Source organism: Canis aureus, chromosome 24 (genome assembly GCF_053574225.1).
Source record: "Canis aureus isolate CA01 chromosome 24, VMU_Caureus_v.1.0, whole genome shotgun sequence".
Classification (NCBI taxonomy): domain Eukaryota; kingdom Metazoa; phylum Chordata; class Mammalia; order Carnivora; family Canidae; genus Canis; species Canis aureus.
This window is the reverse complement of record NC_135634.1, coordinates 19,970,071-19,989,068: the sequence shown is the minus strand read 5'-3', so window position 1 is coordinate 19,989,068 and position 18,998 is coordinate 19,970,071. Positions and strand designations below refer to the sequence as shown.

Sequence of the window (18,998 nt, the reverse complement as noted above, 5' to 3'; positions counted from 1 at the left end):
AATAAAGGATCCCGCCCGGAACCGGAGTTCCACGTGAATATCTTTTCAGTGAAAAACAAAGACGAATTGTTTTCTTTTACTTGTTTTGGCTTCAACATCTCACTGGTTGACACTTGGTTGGTAGCAGGATTGTGTTCTCAAATTCAACCTCTGTGGGAGGGGATATACTTTTTTCTCCAGTTTCCTTTTGAAAAGTGCTTCCGTTAGGTTTTTCACTGACAGCTCAAGCTCAAGGCTCCCCCCATCCGGTCACAAATCTGACCGACTGCGATGCGAGTGCAGAAGCTCCGTATTAACGGACAGTAAAAGGAGTGGCGGTCCTGGGACTACGGTCTCCAACAAGCGGTGAGTCTGTAGCCCGGCGGCACATTAGACTCACATGCAGGATTCACCCCAGACCCTAAATGAAACCATATAAGTTCTATGGAAAATACTGGAGAATTCCTTTATCACATCATTTACCACCCTAAATCCAGAAATTATAAAACGGCTGATTGATAAATTCAACTCTTAAGTCAATTAAGAAAATTAACTTAAAAAAAAGTTGAGTGATAGTTACTATAGCTTTCACCTTATTCATTAAGCTATTCAATTATTTTGAGTAATGTAATGTGCTTTATTTTACAATGAAGATTTCAAAAACAAAACACCAGAAGCAAAGTTACAAGAGAAACTGGGAAAAAATATTTACACTTCATATTATGAACAAAGAAGTAATTGTCCCCAAACATAAAGATTACCTTCTACAAACTGCTAAAAATACGAACAACCCAGTAAGAAAATGAAGACACAGTTCCCGTCACAGGAAATACATCTAGCCCTTCAAAACTTAAAAGCAGTTTGGTCTTGTTCCTATAAAGATAATGAAAGAGTACTTAGAGTTCCCTTGAAAATCTAAGACCTTTTTCATTTTCTGGCCTAAAACCTGTCAAGGACTACCTTATCTACTCAGGTGTTCATGTTTTTTATTGACATGGAATCATACTGTCTTGATTTATTAGCCATATTTGTTTTATCCTACATCAAAATCAGTTTTGAGAATCTAGTGAAACTGAAGCATCTATTTCTTGTCCTTCCCTACCACTAATTATGCAGTATTTCATTCTGTAAAGAAACCACAGCTGATACATCCATGAGGCTGTTCTGGTTGTTTATAAACTAACCTAACAGCTTTGCCCCTGCCCCACATGAATGTGTCCTAGGAGAATACAAACTTAGAAGTGGTTTCACAGTAGTGACTTTCAAGAGTATTCAGTTGGCCTCTTCAAAGTTTCATACCTAACAAAGTTAGAAACATGCAAACCAGAGAAATTTTAAGGAGTAGAACTTGTTGAGGTGGGAATAGGAGCAGGGACAATCTGTGAAGCAAGGAGTCCTGAGATAAGGCAGCCACACCAAAGAACAGCTGTGCTCACGACCCTGCCTCTGGTCACAAGTCAGGCAGATTCTGGCTCCAGATGCTTGAGTTTCTCCTGGAGCCCCCGGAGCTGGCTTCGACCCCAGTCGATGCGGATCTGAAGGCTGGCCATGTCTGCAGCCAGCTGCAGGCCTAGAAGAAGAGATAAGACTGTCACCATGGTATCTTCAATGTAACACATGACTCAGGGGGCTCTGAACATTTCCAGGGACTGGAAAGCCTCCAGAACTCTCTGGCCTCCACAGTATTCCTAAAATATTCCAGGAAGAGCCTTGCACTGGCTACTTCAGAATTTCACTAGACCCCACACCCTCACCTCCTTCAGATCTTTACAAAAATGTCACCTCTGCAATAGACTTCCTTTACTCCCTTATATTACCCACCAGGAACTAACACTGATCATATTACTCACAGATCATAACACTGCTGCATGCCCTCATTTCCTTCCTTCATTTTAATAGTCCTTCATTTTTCCTGCCTTCTCTTTCTACATGTTTTCTCTGCCCTCAAGAGTGCTCCACATTCTGGATCCCCATCTAGGTGGCTTTTGCCTGATGCTTCTTTTTTTTTTTTTTAAGATTTATTTATTTATTTGAGACAGAGAGAGAGAGAGAGACAGAGGAAGAAGCAGGCTCCATGCAGGAAGCCCCATGCGGGACTCGATCCCAGGTCTCCGGGACCACGCCCTGGACTGAAGGCGGCACCAAACCGCTGAGCCATGGGGTCTACCCTGATGCTTCTGCTATTAAGTCATTTGGGCACTCCATGCCCAATCCACTTGCCCATCCAGTCTTCAGCCTACCTGCCTGCCAAGAGGGCTGGCCACACATCTGCTCACCTCCTTCACTTTCTCGTCTTGGATCTCTCACCCTTTGAGTGTTGCTCCTGTCTCTGCTACTTCTCAGTTTCCTCCAGTGGTTTCTCCCCTTCTTCCTCCTACCTTCTGTCCACACTCTGAGGCCCTCTGCTGATCTCTGCTTTAATGCTATATCTGTGCCAGCAACTTGGAAATTTAAACACCAATGTTATGCAGTGGGCTCCCCAAATCTCTCTTTCCAGCCCAAGTCTCTTCCAAACTTGGATGCATGTGTCCTGACACCCGATCAGAGTCTCCACCACACAGCCTAGGAACATACTCTTGCCCAACTCCTGACTTACCCTTGGCTGTAGCTGTGCAGCCCTCTCACACCAGGTGAGAGCAGCTTCACTCTCCCAGGTGTTCCTGCTGGAATCTGTGGGCTTATCCTTCACTCTTCTCCTTCCCTTACTCTCAAAATGATCTGTCAGCAAATCTTGTTGCTTGTACTCTCAAAACATGCAGGTTCTTATCAGTGACCCTCTCCTTCACTGCCTCTACCTGCATTTCAAGCTTGGCTGGTCTCTGGCACCTGCTTCGTCTCTCTGTTCTTGCCAGTCTTCTATCACTCTGTGGGTCCAACTGTGCCTCCCTCTCTTCAAAGCAATCCGTGACTCCCCAAAGTCTTCATCAGGACCTACACCTAAAATCACCTGGGCCCAGCCCCTCTGATCTCACTCCTTCCATTCCTTGATACATAAGTGGCAGTCCAGCCCACTTGGCCTCCTCTCTGCCATCCTGAACATGATTTCATCTCAAAGCTTTTGCCCTGGCTAGTCCCTCTGCCTATAGCACGGATCCTCCAGATCACCTCCATCTCTTCAGAGAGGCCTTTCCAGACTACCCTCCATAAAATAGTTACCCTCCCCACTCTTGTCTCACTCCATCCACCATACCCTATCTTATTTTTTTCATAACAATTCTTACTACCTGGTATTATATAAAGAACCTATTTAGTTATTTGCATGTTCTCGCTCTCCCTTCAATCCAAGAGGGCTGTTTATTGTTTCCTGCTGTATCCCCAGCACCTAGCATGAGCCTGGAACATTGCCAAAAGCCAGTAAATGCTTTTTTGAAAACAAAACAAAACAAAACAAAACAAAACAAAACAAAAAAAAGCCCAGCAGCTGTGCAACAAAAGCCTGCTAAGGAGAAACCTAGAAAACCTTTTGCAGATTAACCCCAGCCAGGCATGGCATCAGTGCTCAAGTGCTTCCTGTAGATAGAGCATCCACTCACCCTCTCGGAAGCTGGCTTGGGCATGCCGCAGACTGTGAGGAACCAGGATTCCAAACCAATTCAGAGGGTCCCGGGGGGCTGGGGAGGACTCCGGCTCTGGGGTTTTGGTGAGACCCTTGCGCCTGCGCAAAGCTGGAGAAAGACAGACTGGAGGTTGGGGTACATTACTTGTACCTTGTCTCCTCTGTGACAATGTTGAATTTGATTTGAGCTCATGATCCTGACAAACACTGATGGCTGGAAAAATGCCTCCAACCATTTATGTTCCAGAGAACATCTTACCACAAAGAACAACCCTTCCCTTTGTGATTCAGATGAGGCCCTGACCACTCTTTCCCATGACTCTCAAGATCAGCAGATGACCCCTTGTTTAGCTGTGACAGTGCCAACACACTGACTTTCCCCATTTTGCCTGAACATGCTGAAAGGTAGGACAGATCCTCTAACTCCCCATTCGTCTCATAAGTGATTGAAATTATAAGTTTCTCCTCTGAAACCAGTTAGACATATAAACATTTTCTGTTCAACTGAATGAAACTTCCCCTGATTGCAAAACTATCCCAACTGTAACGGACCTCAGCTATAACTTGTCTATTTCACCCTACAGAAGAAAACAGCCTGGCGAGACACTGTGATCCTCCAATCCAGGCCGCCCTCTCTATCGCAACACCCTTAATAAACTCACCTCCTCTATTCTCCTGTACATTTTGTTTTCCACACTGGGAGAGCGCCCTGACGAAGAAAGAGGGACTCACCTGCCTCACGGGGTCCCAGCTCCTCTGGAGTCTGGGCGCTGGCTCTCATCACCCAGAACTTCTGGAGTCCGTCCTGGGCCTCGCTGAAGAACAAGAAGGCAGTATGGATATTTGGAGGCCCCAGCCTGGACCCTGCCCACCCACCGGCTCCAGCAAGCATGGCTCCTCACCTGGTGTAGACGCAGACCTGTGGCTCCATGTGGGAGGCATACTGCAGAGGACCTACAGACTTGGCGCCCATGGCATAGCGAGCTTTGGAGAGCGAGAGCCAGCCCTGGGGTAAGAGAGGGTGGTGAGACTCGGTTTACCCTCGCACGCCCGCCCACCCCTCTCCAAGGTCCCACCTCCTCCACCCGGGCGTTCAGCGCCGCCCGCTTCGCCTCCAGTTCTTCCAGGTCCCGGAGCAGTTGCAGAAGCAGCGAGTCCAGCTCCGAGCGGAGGTCCGGCGCAGCCATGGGCCCAGCGGACAGAGGCCTGGAACCGGCGTCCTCACAGGTCGCCCAATCGCCGCTCGTCCCACGGCCCGGCAACCAATAGACCCACCTGCAGGGGCGTGCCCAGCCGAGGGGGGGCGGGGGCGAGTTAGCCACCGTGTAGAGGCCACCAGGTCCCCGCCTTTAAAGGCAAGCGCTCTCAGAACAGCCCTAGAGAATGGACTAGTCCCTCCGGAGCGGGACAGCCAGGCAAACAGTCGGCTAGAGCTGCGGGTGGTTCCGAGGTGCTTCTGGAAGAGGCCGCACGAGAATAAGGCTAGAGCTGTGGTGATGGAAGACGCACAGCCGTATGGCCGCCATCAAGTCACTTTTGATTTTAAGGGAGAAGAGGCTTTAATTCCAGGAGCCGGTAGGCGAACCTCCAGACAACCGCTGTGCTGCTTTTCCAGTTGCTGGATCATTTCGAACAACGAATTATGATTACTTTAGCGGTTCATAATCCTAACATTGAGCATCGCGCACAACAGTGACAAGTCATGAGACACGCAGCGACAGCTGACTCACTGCTCTCCTAGGCGACGTGATAACGTCTTGATGCCCTTATTGGCTGTTGCAGGGAGCATGCGCCTCCGGACTGGCCAATCGCCTTGCGACTACCAACCCACGCTCCGCCATCTTAACGTCGGGCACTGCTACGGGAGCCAAGCGTGGTGAAGCGTCGAGCGACGTTGTTGGTTGAGGGCAGACGCGAGGGTGGCGTGGCTCCTGCGGCCGCGGCAGAGTCTCCCGGACCCACGTGGAAGCCGCGCTCGGGATGGTAGGGGGGATGCTGGAGGCTGGGGGTGGTTCCTGGGCCGGGGGCGCGTGGGCGTGCGGCGAGGACAAGGCTGAGCGGCCCCGCTGTCCCGCAGCTGCGCCGCGAGGCCCGCCTGCGCCGCGAGTACCTGTACCGCAGGGCCCAGGAGGAGTCGCAGCGAGCGGCCCAGGAGCGGAAGGACAAGGTTCGGCGCGCGCTGCAAGGTACGCGGCCCGGTGGCTTCACCTGCGCGGGCGGCCGGCCGGCCTCGGCACCTGCCGGAGCCCCGCGGAGTGACAGGCCGGGCGGGCGGGACGCGGGTTCCGGCGTTTCTTAGCGTTAGTGTGGCTGCGCAGCGCTTCGGGTACTTCCTGGCCGTTTCCTTGCCTGTTGGGTCCTCCTGTTGGTTTGCAGACGTTCCTTCCGAGATGCAATAAATCACGCATCATCTATGCTGCAGTATCCAGATTTTACAGTTTTCCCATTTTGTTTACACTGTGTGTTTGGTTCATCCCAAATTTTAAGTTTTTACGTCATCCTATAGATATTCACCCCCGTACCCTCTTGCGCTGTTTTTCTTTTTGCCACCTTCTTGGGTACAAGAAGTACAATATCTTACCGCCTTTTGGCGTTAGTATGATTCCATTGCATTTTAAAGTGTTAAACCGTAGGGAACTTAGTTTTATTCGAGTTGTGAATTAGGATCTACCTTTGCAATATTTTCTCCATTTTCTTGTTATACTGATAAAGAGGGTTACGCATGCCTGAATGGAAATGTTGTATTTATCCCTGTCTCTTACCTCTTGTGTGGGCGGAGCTTGTTTCCTATCTGGATGGTACATCAGCTTAATACCTTTGATTATTTTAAATTCACTTTGATTTTCTGTGTTTTAGACATACAAAGTACATGTGGTATATGTTTATATGTTTAGATGAAGCGTTGTTAGACACCTGTGACCTATCTGCCCACATTAGAAATAAAAAATGCTTAATATATTGAAATTCAGGAGTATTTTCCCCAACTCAGAATAGCCACAGTATTGAATACTGTGAATATTTCATTGAATGAAATAAACCATTTCATTGCTTTTCTTTGTGCTTATGTCGTACTTGTTTGTATTCCTAAATGAAATGGGTCGGTTTTTAGTTTTACACTTACTTATTAAGTTGTATGTATTCTTTCCTAGCTTTAGGTTTTCATTTAGCATTGCTTTTAAGACCCAATGAGTATGGTGGGGGCTCCCATTTCCCTGTGCTTGGTGCTGACCTTATTTTTAGTTTGGGGTAGTTAGAAACAGCATTGCTGCTATGAACCTTCTCTTCCATGTGCAAGAATTTCTCCGGGGCGTATTGGAAAGAAAAGCTGGGTCCAAGGGCATGTTCATATTCAGCTCTGTAGGCATACCCACCGCAGCCAGCCCTTCTTTTACCAAGTCCAGCTGTAGTTCACAGAGGAAACCTCTCACCCGGAGCATTAAGATGAGCAGTTTTGTTGTCAGAAGGTTTCAGGGTTTCTGGTCCACCCTCATACAGAAAGAGCCCTCTGTGTGTATTCTTTTAAAAATTAGCTTGTTAATTTTTTTCTAATTACAAAAACAATTATATACTTGCAATTAAATATTTTAGAAAGTCCTCAAACAATGAGACTCGGGAACCATAGAAAATGAGGTCTCCTGTAACCATTGTTGACAGGTTGGCATATAGACCAAAATAGTTTTGCTTTTCTCTTCCCCCTGCCAAAAATATGTATCACTTTTCTGCACAGAGAGGAGTGAAAGGGTACTTTTTAATTAAGTCTGTAAGTTTTTATAAGCCACAGTGTTGTATAAACTGAGGGCTTGGTGGGTGCATGTGTCTAACTCAGCCCTTCTATGTTCCCCTTGCAGAGAACCGCCTGATTCCCACCGAGTTACGCAGGGAGGCTCTGGCCTTACAGGGTTCCCTGGAGTTTGATGATGCCGGCGGGGAAGGTAAATGTTCCTGCCAGCTTCTCCCCACTGCACTTGAGCCTGCTGGCTTCCATGGCATTCCTCAGACACCTTGAAGGAAAGGCTGTGCAACTCATCGTGAAAGTTTCTCCCTGGTGCCCTCATGGCTCTCCACAGATGGCACCTCAGGAAAGTTCTTACTCAGTGTTCCCAGTTTCATTTCTATAACACATACGTTATTATCCTACTTACTCTGTTTTGTCTGTTAATTGTTCCCCTACTAGAATGTGAACTCTACCAAGGCGACACAGGGTCCATTTTGTTCACTGCCATGTCCTCAGCTCCCAGCACTTCATTAACACCCAAATGTTTCATTGCATTATTCAACAAATATTATAGGTATCACAGACATTATACACTTTTGTTATGAGGGAAAGGAGTTAACAAACTTCCTTTGGCCTTAACAGAATCTGGACTTGCACTTCAATGGTAGCCATTAACCCTGTGTGATAAATATAGTTAAAATGAACTAAAATCAAATTTAAAAATCAGTTCCTCAGTCATACTTGTATTTGTAACCAGTGGGGCTGGGGAGTCACCCTCTTGCCCAGTGCAGGTGAGGAGCATTTTCATCATCAAAGGTATTGTCAGACAGTGCTGCTCTAGACAGAGTCAGCCACCTTCAAGTTAGCATTTTACTTCTCAAGACAATGTCACGTTCCTGCCCCTCATGCTCTGACAGGTGTGACCGACCACACGGATGATGAATATCGATGGGCGGGAGTTGAGGATCCTAAGATCATGATCACTACCTCCCGAGACCCCAGTTCCCGCCTCAAGATGTTTGCAAAGGTACCAGTAGGGAGTGAGTGGGAGTTGCTAAGGCACCAGTGGCCCCAGTCCTAATTGGAGTACGTTCATATACAGGAGTTGAAGTTGGTGTTCCCAGGTGCCCAACGCATGAACCGTGGCCGGCATGAGGTAGGGGCACTGGTGCGAGCCTGCAAAGCCAATGGTGTCACTGACCTACTGGTTGTCCATGAGCATCGAGGCACACCTGGTAAGACTGTGGATGGGAAGAGGGTCTGCTGGGGTGGTTGTCTGAGAGCAGATAAGGTTTCTGATGACCCAATCTGGCCCCACCAGTGGGGTTCATTGTCAGCCACCTGCCCTTCGGCCCCACTGCTTACTTCACCCTGTGCAATGTGGTCATGCGGCATGACATCCCTGACCTGGGCACCATGTCAGAGGCCAAGCCTCACCTCATCATGCATGGCTTCTCCTCTCGCCTAGGCAAGCGGGTGAGTCTGGGTTCACGGGATGAGGCCTGGAGGCAGGGAGTTCCAGGCTGGGCATTTGCCACTCTCCTTCTCTTTGACCCAGGTCTCTGACATACTCCGTTACCTGTTTCCTGTGCCCAAAGATGACAGCCACCGGGTCATAACTTTCGCGAACCAAGATGACTATATCTCCTTCCGGTAGGTCCATGGGCTAGTTACAGAATGGTGTCCTGACTGCTGTTTATTACTGACCTACACCCACTCTCTGCCCCCACCTCACCCCTGCCCTGCCTCCCATTGCCCTAGGCACCACGTGTATAAGAAGACCAACCATCGCAATGTGGAGCTGACTGAGGTTGGACCTCGCTTTGAACTAAAGTGTGAGTTTGGGGCTTTATTCCACTTCTGGTGGTGGTAGGGTGCTGGCAGTTTAGGTAACAATGTTTCCATCTCCACCCCCGGCAGTGTATATGATCCGCCTGGGCACGCTGGAACAGGAGGCCACAGCAGATGTGGAGTGGCGCTGGCATCCGTATACCAACACTGCACGCAAGAGGGTCTTTCTGAGTGCTGAGTGAACCCACCCCCCAGGAGGTGGGGAGGGGTCGGAATAAAGTCCATGTGCCACACCACCCTGTTTGCCTCTGTGTGGTCAGGACAAGCCCACTGTCATGCTGAGTGTGAGGGACAGTTTCCATGGGTCTTCTTAGGTGGGGAGTTGACAGCTCAGGAACATTCTCAGGTCTGCCATTGATATTGTGTCTAGGACAGGCAGGCCAAACCTGCTGGCTGGCCCCTTAGCCTTAGGGAAGGTTTGAGAGATTTGGTGTTGCTGTCACTCAGTGGTCAGGGGCTGTGAGAGTTCATGTCAGACTGGGAAGATTGGGCTCTGGTATATACCCAAGGACCCTGGTTTTACCCAGAACATGTGCCAGGATGCTATTGCCAGGATGCTTGGATGCCTGCAAGTTGATGTGGAGGGGAGTGATGACATTAAGAAAGAAACCCATCACACCACATGGGGCAGGCCTATGAAGACACAATTCAGGCAAGGGGATGAAGGTGGGGGCCCCTGCAGATGTCCTGAGAGCTACGGGATGGCATGAAGCATCAGGGCCCCCCTGGATAGCCTGTGTAATGACCCTGAAGTGGACGTGTTCATAAGAGTTCCAGGAGCAAGAGTGGCCCAGTGAAAGGGAAATCTTGGGGGAGAACAGGCAATGGAACCTCATGGGATCTGTGACTTCTGGCCCCACGCATGTGAATCAAGGGCCTTCCAGGGCCTCTTCCACCTTGCCATAGTAGCCTCAGTTCACAAATGAAGGCTATACCACTAAAATTTTTGTGTAAGTTATGAAAACACAAAAGTACATACAGAGTAGAGTAGTATGTTTTATGTTAGTTTTCTGGTACTTCCATAACAAATTGCCACAAACTGGGTGGCTTAAAAACAGATTTATTCTCTCACAATTCTGGAGGCCAGAAGTCAGATCAAGGTGTTAGCCCCATTTCCAACCCCTCCTCCATTACTTGCCTCTTCCAGCTTCTGGTGGTTACTGGCAGTCCTTAGTATTTTTTGGCATGTAGTTGCATAGTTGTGGTTTCTGCCTTTGTCTTCACATGATCATCTTCTGTCAAGTTTCCCTGGTATGTCTTTTATAAGGACACTTGTCATTAGATTTACAGCCCATGAGAAGATCAAGGATGACTTCCTCATTTAAAGATTCTGAACTTAATCACTTGTCTGCAAAGACTTTTTTCCCAGGCAGGATCAGCTCCAGAAATTGGGCTGTGGCCATATCTTTTGGGGCTACCATTCATCTGACTCTGTGTCCTTATCCCTTACATTCAATAGGTATGGGGCTCCTGCCCTTCCTTAACTGTATCCCCAGAACCTTTTGCAGACATCGCAGGCATGAGGATGCTGCTCCCCTCATCCTCTTACTCTTAGCGTCCTTCCAGGTCAGTGCCATGAGGCCTGGGGCACAGAGCAGGTCCTTAGTCACTTGTGTTTTTTTTTTGTTGTTGTTTTAATAACAGCAGCCTCAGTGCAGGCCTTTGTGCTGATAGCTGATAGGCCAGCTCTCAGCCAAGGACAGGCAGAAAATAAGGCGCAAACTATTATTCACTTCATTGCAGCTTCCATTGGTAAAGGATCCTTTGAGTGTAATTCTTCAAGTTCCTCAGAGAACCCAACACTCTTGGGGTCCCCAGTAGTGGAAGGCTTTGTGAAGGACCATGGAATTTGGCTCATCAGCTGTGTTTAGCTATTGGGCATGAATGGTATCTAATGTCAAGTGATACTGGGGGAAACAGGACTCTTCATACTGCTGGTAGAGGAACCTATGGGGAAAGGCTTTTCAGATGGCAGTTGGGTGGGGTTTCTAAGCATATAGAATGTTCAGCTTCTTGACTCACCACACTAGTGGTCACTGATCTGCAGACGACAGCTCAGGCACAGCTTTGCCTGGATGTTTGAGCAGGGGAGTTTGTAAAATAAGTCAATAAAATTGCAGTAATTGAAGCAAGAAATAATTTGTGGGAAATGTCCACAGATAGTATCTTGAGGACTCACAGGGAGCCTTGGATTTGAGGTGTGGTATAGTGCTTCAAGGGATATTTGTGCATGTTTTATTTTTTTAAGGAAGAAATCAGTTAATACTTGTAGAGTTTTGAAATGTGAAAGATGAGGGAGGAGACAGAAATGGGTGTGGGCTTTGGTGGGTACCATTTGGAGCATCTTGTCAGGCCAGAGAGCAGTGGCCCAGAGAGAGTAGAGGGCTCTTGTGCTCAGGAAAAGCCCTGTGTCGTGGCTGCAGGTGATTTTCATGTTCTAGTATTCTTAGTGTTTAGAAATATTAACATGTGGGGAATCCAAGTTAAGAGCATGAGAGAACTGTGCCCTATTTTTGCAACCTTTATATGACATTTCAAAATAAACATTTTAGAACTTTTAAAGGAATTATTGATAATCTTTTTGGGTAACATTGTAACATTAGAGTTCCTTTAGAAAATGTTCTCAGTTTTTAGACATGGTGAAGTATTTGGGGTGAAATATCAGGCTGATACTTGCTTGAAAATGCTTTAGCACGGACGAAAAAGCTGAAGCAAAATACTAATTGTCATTTTTAAGTGATTCAGACAAAGGATGTGTTGTATTTTCTACTTTGACATATGTCTTAAATATTTCACAGTAAAGGATTAAAAGGAAAATAATTACAAATGCCTTCTGTTGTTATTAAAGTAGTTCTCATATTTTTAAGTTGTTAAAGATCATCAAGTAAAAAGATTGAGGTGTGAAAATAAAAGGGAACCTCCTTTACGATAAAGGTGGAAAGCCAGCCAGGGAGTGCTCTCATGCCCTACCACTCCTAATTGCAGACCCAGAAACCTTATTCCCTACTTCAGCCACTACTTTGCTATCCCAGCAGAAGAAAGAAAGGTTTTCTACTTCTCTGGCAACAGCCCAGTCAGTGAGAGACAGTCACAACTCAGCCAATGAAAAGCCACCATACTTTGAACTCCCCAGTTTATTCTAATGAACTTTTTGTTTATCACAGCCCTCCTATCTCTCACTTTATTCTGTAAAAAAGCATTCCTCTCTTGTTTTCTGGACTTGCCTATGGTTTTACCTTATCATGCTTGTCTTGGATTGTAATTCTCTGCTATTCCCAAATCCATTTTTTTTGCTGGTAAAACAAATGCCAGTTTTATTTTTAAAGTTAACAAAGAAGACATGCCAACCATTAACGGTGGTTGAAAGCCATTGAGTTGGGGCTGAGGGGTGGTGGTGAAGAAGAGGAAAAGAGAATGTTCAGGTACAGAAAAGAAGTGAAAAGTCAAGCACAATATGAAAAGTACATTTTGGGCATTGATCCAATAAGCTGGCTGCAGTGGAATATCTTGCCCATTATCCTTATTCTTTCCTTAGGGTACATTCCTAGAAGTGGACTTTCTGATCCAAGGAGATGTGCAAGTCTAAGCCTTCTGATATTTACTATCAGAAAGTGTATAGCTGGGGACCGTTTTTATCAGATTGGAATTCCTACTTTGATCCAGTAGCCAGATCTAGGAATGTGCCCAATGTACATACCACGTACACAGTGGTCCCCATGCAAGGATCTGTACCATTGTAACATTGTAGCAGCAAAAGCAGAGAAACAGCCTGCAGGTCCATCATTAGCACTGAAGTTACATAAATTAGGATACATCCATTGAGTGGAACACTGCAGCCACTGAAGAGCACCAAGATAAAGTGATAAAAGCATGGTGAAATGCCATATGTGATATGCTACCAGTGTGCAGAAGGAAGGGGAAGGGCCCTGATCTGGTGTATGAACTGTATTATCTATCTCCAGGAGTATAAACATTCAACTGGTCCTTTGCAGGAGGGAACAGTGCAGTGGGGATCCAGGGAGAAGGGAGAATTTAGTGCTACTGTGCATAGACATTTCATTTACTTGTTGACCACTTTTGTGAGTTACCTTCTGGATTCTCTGCCCAGTTTTTTTGGAACGCAAGGGAGGTACTTTGAATTTGTCTGGTTGGCGTTAAAGAGTTTAAAGATGTTGCAGATACAGCAATAACAATATTTCTTTAAATTACAAAAAGTAACACACCCTCATGTTTAAAAAACAAGTGCATGCTGGGGATTTACCCCAAAGATACAGATGCAATGAAAAGCCGGGCCACCTGCACCCCGATGTTTATAGCAGCAATGTCCACAATAGTCAAACTGTGGAAGGAGCCTCGGTGTCCATAGAAAGATGAATGGATAAAGAAGCTGTGGTCTATGTATACAATGGAATATTACTCAGCCATTAGAAACGACAAATACCCACCATTTGCTTCCACGTGGATGGAACTGGAGGGTATTATGCTGAGTGAAGTAAGTCAGTCGGAGAAGGACAAACATGGTCTCATTCATTTGGGGAATATAAAAAATAGTGAAAGGGAATAAAGGGGAAAGGAGAAAAAATGAGTGGGAAATATCAGAGAGGGAGACAGAACATGAGAGACTCAACTCTGGGAAAGGAACTAGGGGTGGGGGAAGGGGAGGTGGGCGGGGGTGGGGGTGACTGGGTAACAGGCACTGAGGGGGGCACTTGATGGGATGAGCACTGGGTGTTATTCTATATGTTGGCAAATTGAACACCAATAAAAAAATAAATTTATATTTCTATAATAAAATAATAAATAAAAAAACCAAGTGCACAGTGAAAAATAAACCACCTTCCTTCCTGTGCCCCCAACAATCCTGCCCTACTCTCCAGAAGCTATGGACTGTTGACTTAAAAAAGGTGGCTCAGTGGTTTAGTGCCGCCTTCAGCCCAGAGGCTGCTTCTCCCTCTGCCTGTGTCTCTGCCTCTCTCTCTCTCTCTCTCTCATGAATAAATAAAAAATAAATAAAATCTTAAAAAAAAAATATGGCCAGACGTTTTCTCTTCATAGTATTTTTTTTAAAGGTGACCCTCTTTTTTTTTTTTTTTAAGATTTTATTTATTAATAGAGAGAGAGGCAGAGACAGGCAGAGGGAGCAGGCTCCGGGCAGGGAGCCTGACATGGGACTCGATCCTGGGTCTCCAGGATCACACCCTGGGCTGAAGGCGGCGCTAAACTGCTGAGCCACCCGGGCTGCCCCATGGTATTTTTTTAACCCAAAAATCATGCTGTGTACACCATTCTGAAACTTCTTGTCTTTCCCTTTAATGATCTCTTTCAGAGATACCTCTAGGTTATCAAGGATATCCAGTACATGTAGATCCACCTCCTATTTAATGGCTGCACAATCAAGGTGCTTTCTATTTTTACTACCAGAAACCTTGCTTCAAAAACACCATTGAATGTAACTCTATACTTATTTGAGTATATCTGATGAATAAATTCCTATGAGTGAAATTTTGTCTTTAAAATGATCATTGATGCTGCTCAGTTGTCCTCCCAAGAGGCTGTCCCTGCCACTGTCAATAGATCTCTGAGTGCCTGTTTCTGTGTCCTTGCTGGCACTGGGTACTATGAGACTTTTCATCTTGGCCAAGCTCTAGATGCAAAATGGTTCCCTAACTGAATTTGTATTTCTTTAATTATGATGGAGGTTATACATCTTTTCAAATACTATTGGCCATTTGTATGTGTTTGTGTTTTCTGACCTATTTGCTCTCTTTCTCTATAGAACTGGTTGTTCACCTATATATTGATGGATTTAAATATTTTAATTGTGCAAAATTTCAAACATACAAGAGCAGAGAGGACCATACAGTAAGTCCATGAGCCCATCTCAGTATTGACCAGTCTGGTTTCCTTCATAGCCCCACCTACTCCCTATATCCATTCACTTGTTAATTTTGAAGCAAATCCTTGACATCCTGTCATTTCACCCATTAATATTTCTGTACATATCTCTAAAAGATAAGGACTCAACAAGAAAACATTACCATTATCACACCTAAGGGACCAATTATTCCAAGTATATATATATTATATTTTAAATATGTTGTTTCAAATATCCAGTTAATGTTGAGTTTTCCGAGGATCCAAATTAGGTCCATTCATTGCAAATGAGTGAAAAGTCACTTACTCTTTTTAAATGGCTTTATTGAGATATAATTCACATATCACATGGTTCAGTCATTTAAGTCATACAATCAAAGAAAATATATTCAATTAAACCTTTTTGTCTTCACGGGATTGTGTAACCATCACTACAATCTAATTTTAGAACATTTTTGTCCTCCTAAAAGACACATCATACCCATTAGCTGTCACTCCCCATTCCCCTCCCAACATCCCTCTATCCTCAGGCCCTTGCAACCACTAATCTACTTTTGGTCTATAGACTTGCCTATTCTGGACATTTCATATGTATGGTATCATACAATCTGTGGTGTGTCTGTGACTGCCTTCTTTCACTCAACGGTGTGTTTTCGAAGCTTATCCCTGTCATAGCAAGCACCAGTCCTTCATTTCTTTTTGCTGCTGGGTAATTGTCCATCGTATGAATATGCCACATTCTATTTACCCATTTATCACTTTCTGAAACTTGAGTTGTTTCTACTTTGGGGCTATTAAGAATAATACTCCCATAAGCATTTGTGTATACATCCTAAGTCTCTTTTAACCTATAGAATTCTCTCTCTTTAAATTTTTTTCCTTGTAATTTACTCAATTAGGAAACTGGTTTGTCTTACAGAGTTTCCACTGTCTGGATGTCTCTCATCTTGTCCCTCTTGTGTCATTTGACGTTTTTCTGTGCCCTTCTATTTCCTCAAAATTAATATTTAGATCTAAGGGCTCAACCAGGTACAGATTTAAATTTTGTTGGTAAGAATATTTGGTGGAGTTTGTTCTTTTACCAGGAGGATGATAATATATGGGTGTCTTTTTTTTTTTATGGTAGCAGATATTAATATCATTGTTTAGCTCTATTAATTTAATAAGGGTTTGGAACTTGGTGCCTATTTTTCAAGAAATTAATATGAGATCTTTTCTGCATTACAGTTTCAAATTTATTTTTCTTGGTATATAGAAAAGTGATTTGTGTATGTATATGTGCAATGTGTGGGTATTATATTTCAGCTGGATACCTTATTAAATTTTCTTATAAGCCTTTATGGTTTTTCATAAGATTTTCTAGAACTTTCTAGCTGATTATGCCATATGCCAGTTACAGTATTTTTGACAGACCCTTCTCTTTTTCTCCTTGCCACAGTGCATCGGCTAGGACTTTAGAACACCAAGCTGCAGCTGCAACAGCATGAGATGCTTCCTGCCCTTGCTCTTGGTCTCATTATAGGAATCCTTCCAGAGATGTTAAACTTACCCAGGCATAGATGTGCACTTAACTTCTCTCTGGTTTTATAGAGTAGCAGCTGATGGAGAAGATCCATACTTTGGTTGTGATGCCACGGGCTCTGCATTCAGTACCCACAGAAGAACCCTTAGTTAGGCAGGACTCCAGCCAGACTAAGTTTAAAAGAATGTGGCTAGTTGGTCTTTTCCAAATAAGAGGGGAGGGGGGTGGTGCTGAGCTAAAGTTGGTGGGGAAAGCTGCAAGCCAAGGATGTAGGGTGACCTGACCAGAAGCCCCAGAATGTTACCAGCATCACTGTCAGAGCATTTCTATGCCTAGAGCTTGTAGGAGTTGGAGCTGTTGGCACAGAGAGCCCAAGGCTGAGTTTATTCCCTCCAAAGACATGTTAATAGCATGTGGAGTTCACCGAGAGCAAAGAAGATACCTAGGATCTGCCCTGGAAGAAGTGGGGCCAGTCTGGGGAAAGTGCCCTCCCAAACGCAGTTAGCTGCAGGAGCTGCCCGAGCTGCCCCTATTGGAAACAATGTTACACCACACCACAGGTGTGGGTGGACCAACAGGTCGGCCCACCCAGCCTGTGGGGTCTTAACTGGAGCAGCAGGAGAATTTTTTCAAATATCTTCCGCCCTTTTTCGTTCTATAAAAAAGGAAGCCAGAAAAGAACTGTACGGTATAGTACTATCAATAGCCTCAAAGTATCTCCCAACAAGCTCCCTGGATTAAGGTGGTATCTACTGTTTTTCCATTGTAAAGTTGCAGTTTTTCTCTTTGCAACATCAGCTCAGCCTGAATTCCTCATGATTAAGAAAGTTTACCCAAGCACCTTCCAGCATCCAGGCCACTTGGTTCTGTTGAGTGAGCGCTCTGAGCTGGCAAACAGGCAGACTGGAATGTGGGCATCAGGGTACTTAGGACCTTTCGGGGGCAGTGCCGTGTGCTCCCACTTCACAGGACTGCCGCCACTAGGGTGAACAAAGGGGCCATTAGCACCAAATCCCACTGTAAGAACACAGCATGCAATTCTCTGGGAGAAGGGAGAGGTGGGACAGGCCTGGGCTACTAGAGGCACTTCCCATCCCCCACAGGACCCTACTGGGCGGAGTAGATTGCTAGCCAGAAGTATCTGGATATCTAGAGAGACATAGAGGAATAGTCAGTAGGGCAGGCAGATTAAACAATCAGAGTGGGGCATGGAGTTAGGGTGAACATGCAACCGAAAAGACAGTCATTCCAGCCTCAGCCACTCTGTTCATAAGCTGTAAGATTTTGAACCAGATCCCCAAACAGACCAACACACAGACCCCTGGCTAGATAGACTTCTCGATGGACAAAATCCCAGAGAGACAAATAGATTCCAGAGGGACAAACAGCCAAACAAATGGACAGATTCTTGAACAAATGGGAAGATGTCCATCCAGGCATCCAGAAAGACCTGTGATCAGACACATGGACACCCCCTGGTGCCCGACAATTAGGTGACCCTAGCCAACCAAAAGACAAAATCCCTCAAGGTAGACCACTCCACCACTCGAATAGACAGACATTACTCCAGCAGAGAGATACCCCACCCCACCTACACAGTCAACTAGCCAGCCATACCACCGCTTGACAGTAATACTTCTGACAGTAAGAGAGACCCCAGCCTATGAGAAAGCTAGGCCCTCAGCAAGATAAACATGCCCCCCAAAAGCCAGGTGGACAGATAGATACATCCCCCCCACTGGATAAACAGACCCTCAGTCACTTGTCAGAAGATCCCCAGCTGGCGAGACCCCAACTTCTGGGTCAGCATTTCTGCCCCCCAGTCACCACCCATAGATGATATGGGTGGCCCAATGACCCTTCAATGGTGCATCTGCTCTCCAGGTACCACGAGTGTCCAGTGACCTTTAACCTCCAGTGACATCCACTAACCAGAGTCTACACAGACCGTTTCACAATCCCATAGTAACTCTTCTTCATTTACTCTGGTATCCACTAGTCCCTAATGACTGCCATTAGTACCCACGAGTACTCAAGGACTAGAGTGTCCTCAGGATTCCTCCCCTGAACATCCATATCTTCTCAAAAGTTTCATGATACTTCTGTATCCCACCTCCCTGAGTCTCCAAAAACCCATTACCATCCACAAAATCTCAATGATTTCACTGACTTATGCTATTGTGCCCTGAGTAGAAACCCTGAATTCCTATCACTCCAAATCACAATAGCCCTTCAGCTACTTTCACTGTACCTCACTGACCTCCAATGGCTGCCATTCATATCTGATGACAGTTGCCCATGAACATCCAAAGAACTCTCACTGACCTCCAATGAATTTACTGTACACATCTATCTCAGTGATCACTTCTGACCATCTCTGAGCCCTTAGAGATGAAACTAATAAATACTGATTCCATGGTGACTCCACCTAACCCCTCAATAAATGAAACATCCCCACTGATCATCCACTTTGACTTCTGTTACTTAAACCTGGGTCAGCA

General features: G+C 45.7%; 2 protein-coding genes across 3 annotated transcripts; one reads left to right on the top strand and one right to left on the bottom strand.

The window, feature by feature from the left end:
- Positions 1 to 592: 592 nt before the first annotated feature.
- VMA22 (vacuolar ATPase assembly factor VMA22) lies at positions 593 to 5,295 on the bottom strand. 2 transcript variants are annotated; one of them, XM_077868501.1, is made up of 5 exons: positions 4,612 to 5,295; positions 4,438 to 4,541; positions 4,268 to 4,350; positions 3,513 to 3,659; positions 593 to 1,549 (listed from the first exon to the last, which is right to left on the bottom strand). In XM_077868501.1, exons 1-5 carry the CDS (start codon positions 4,720 to 4,722, stop codon positions 1,437 to 1,439), a joined length of 558 nt encoding a protein of 185 aa, XP_077724627.1. In that variant the 5' UTR covers positions 4,723 to 5,295; the 3' UTR covers positions 593 to 1,436. The 2 variants fall into 2 exon arrangements, with proteins under 2 accessions (XP_077724627.1, XP_077724628.1); XM_077868502.1 differs by having other exon boundaries at positions 3,513 to 3,644; positions 4,612 to 5,288.
- IMP4 (IMP U3 small nucleolar ribonucleoprotein 4) lies at positions 4,858 to 9,337 on the top strand. The gene is made up of 9 exons (XM_077868500.1): positions 4,858 to 5,518; positions 5,613 to 5,721; positions 7,384 to 7,467; positions 8,168 to 8,277; positions 8,353 to 8,485; positions 8,572 to 8,726; positions 8,809 to 8,903; positions 9,012 to 9,085; positions 9,171 to 9,337. Exons 1-9 carry the CDS (start codon positions 5,516 to 5,518, stop codon positions 9,281 to 9,283), a joined length of 876 nt encoding a protein of 291 aa, XP_077724626.1. The 5' UTR covers positions 4,858 to 5,515; the 3' UTR covers positions 9,284 to 9,337.
- Positions 9,338 to 18,998: the final 9,661 nt, after the last annotated feature.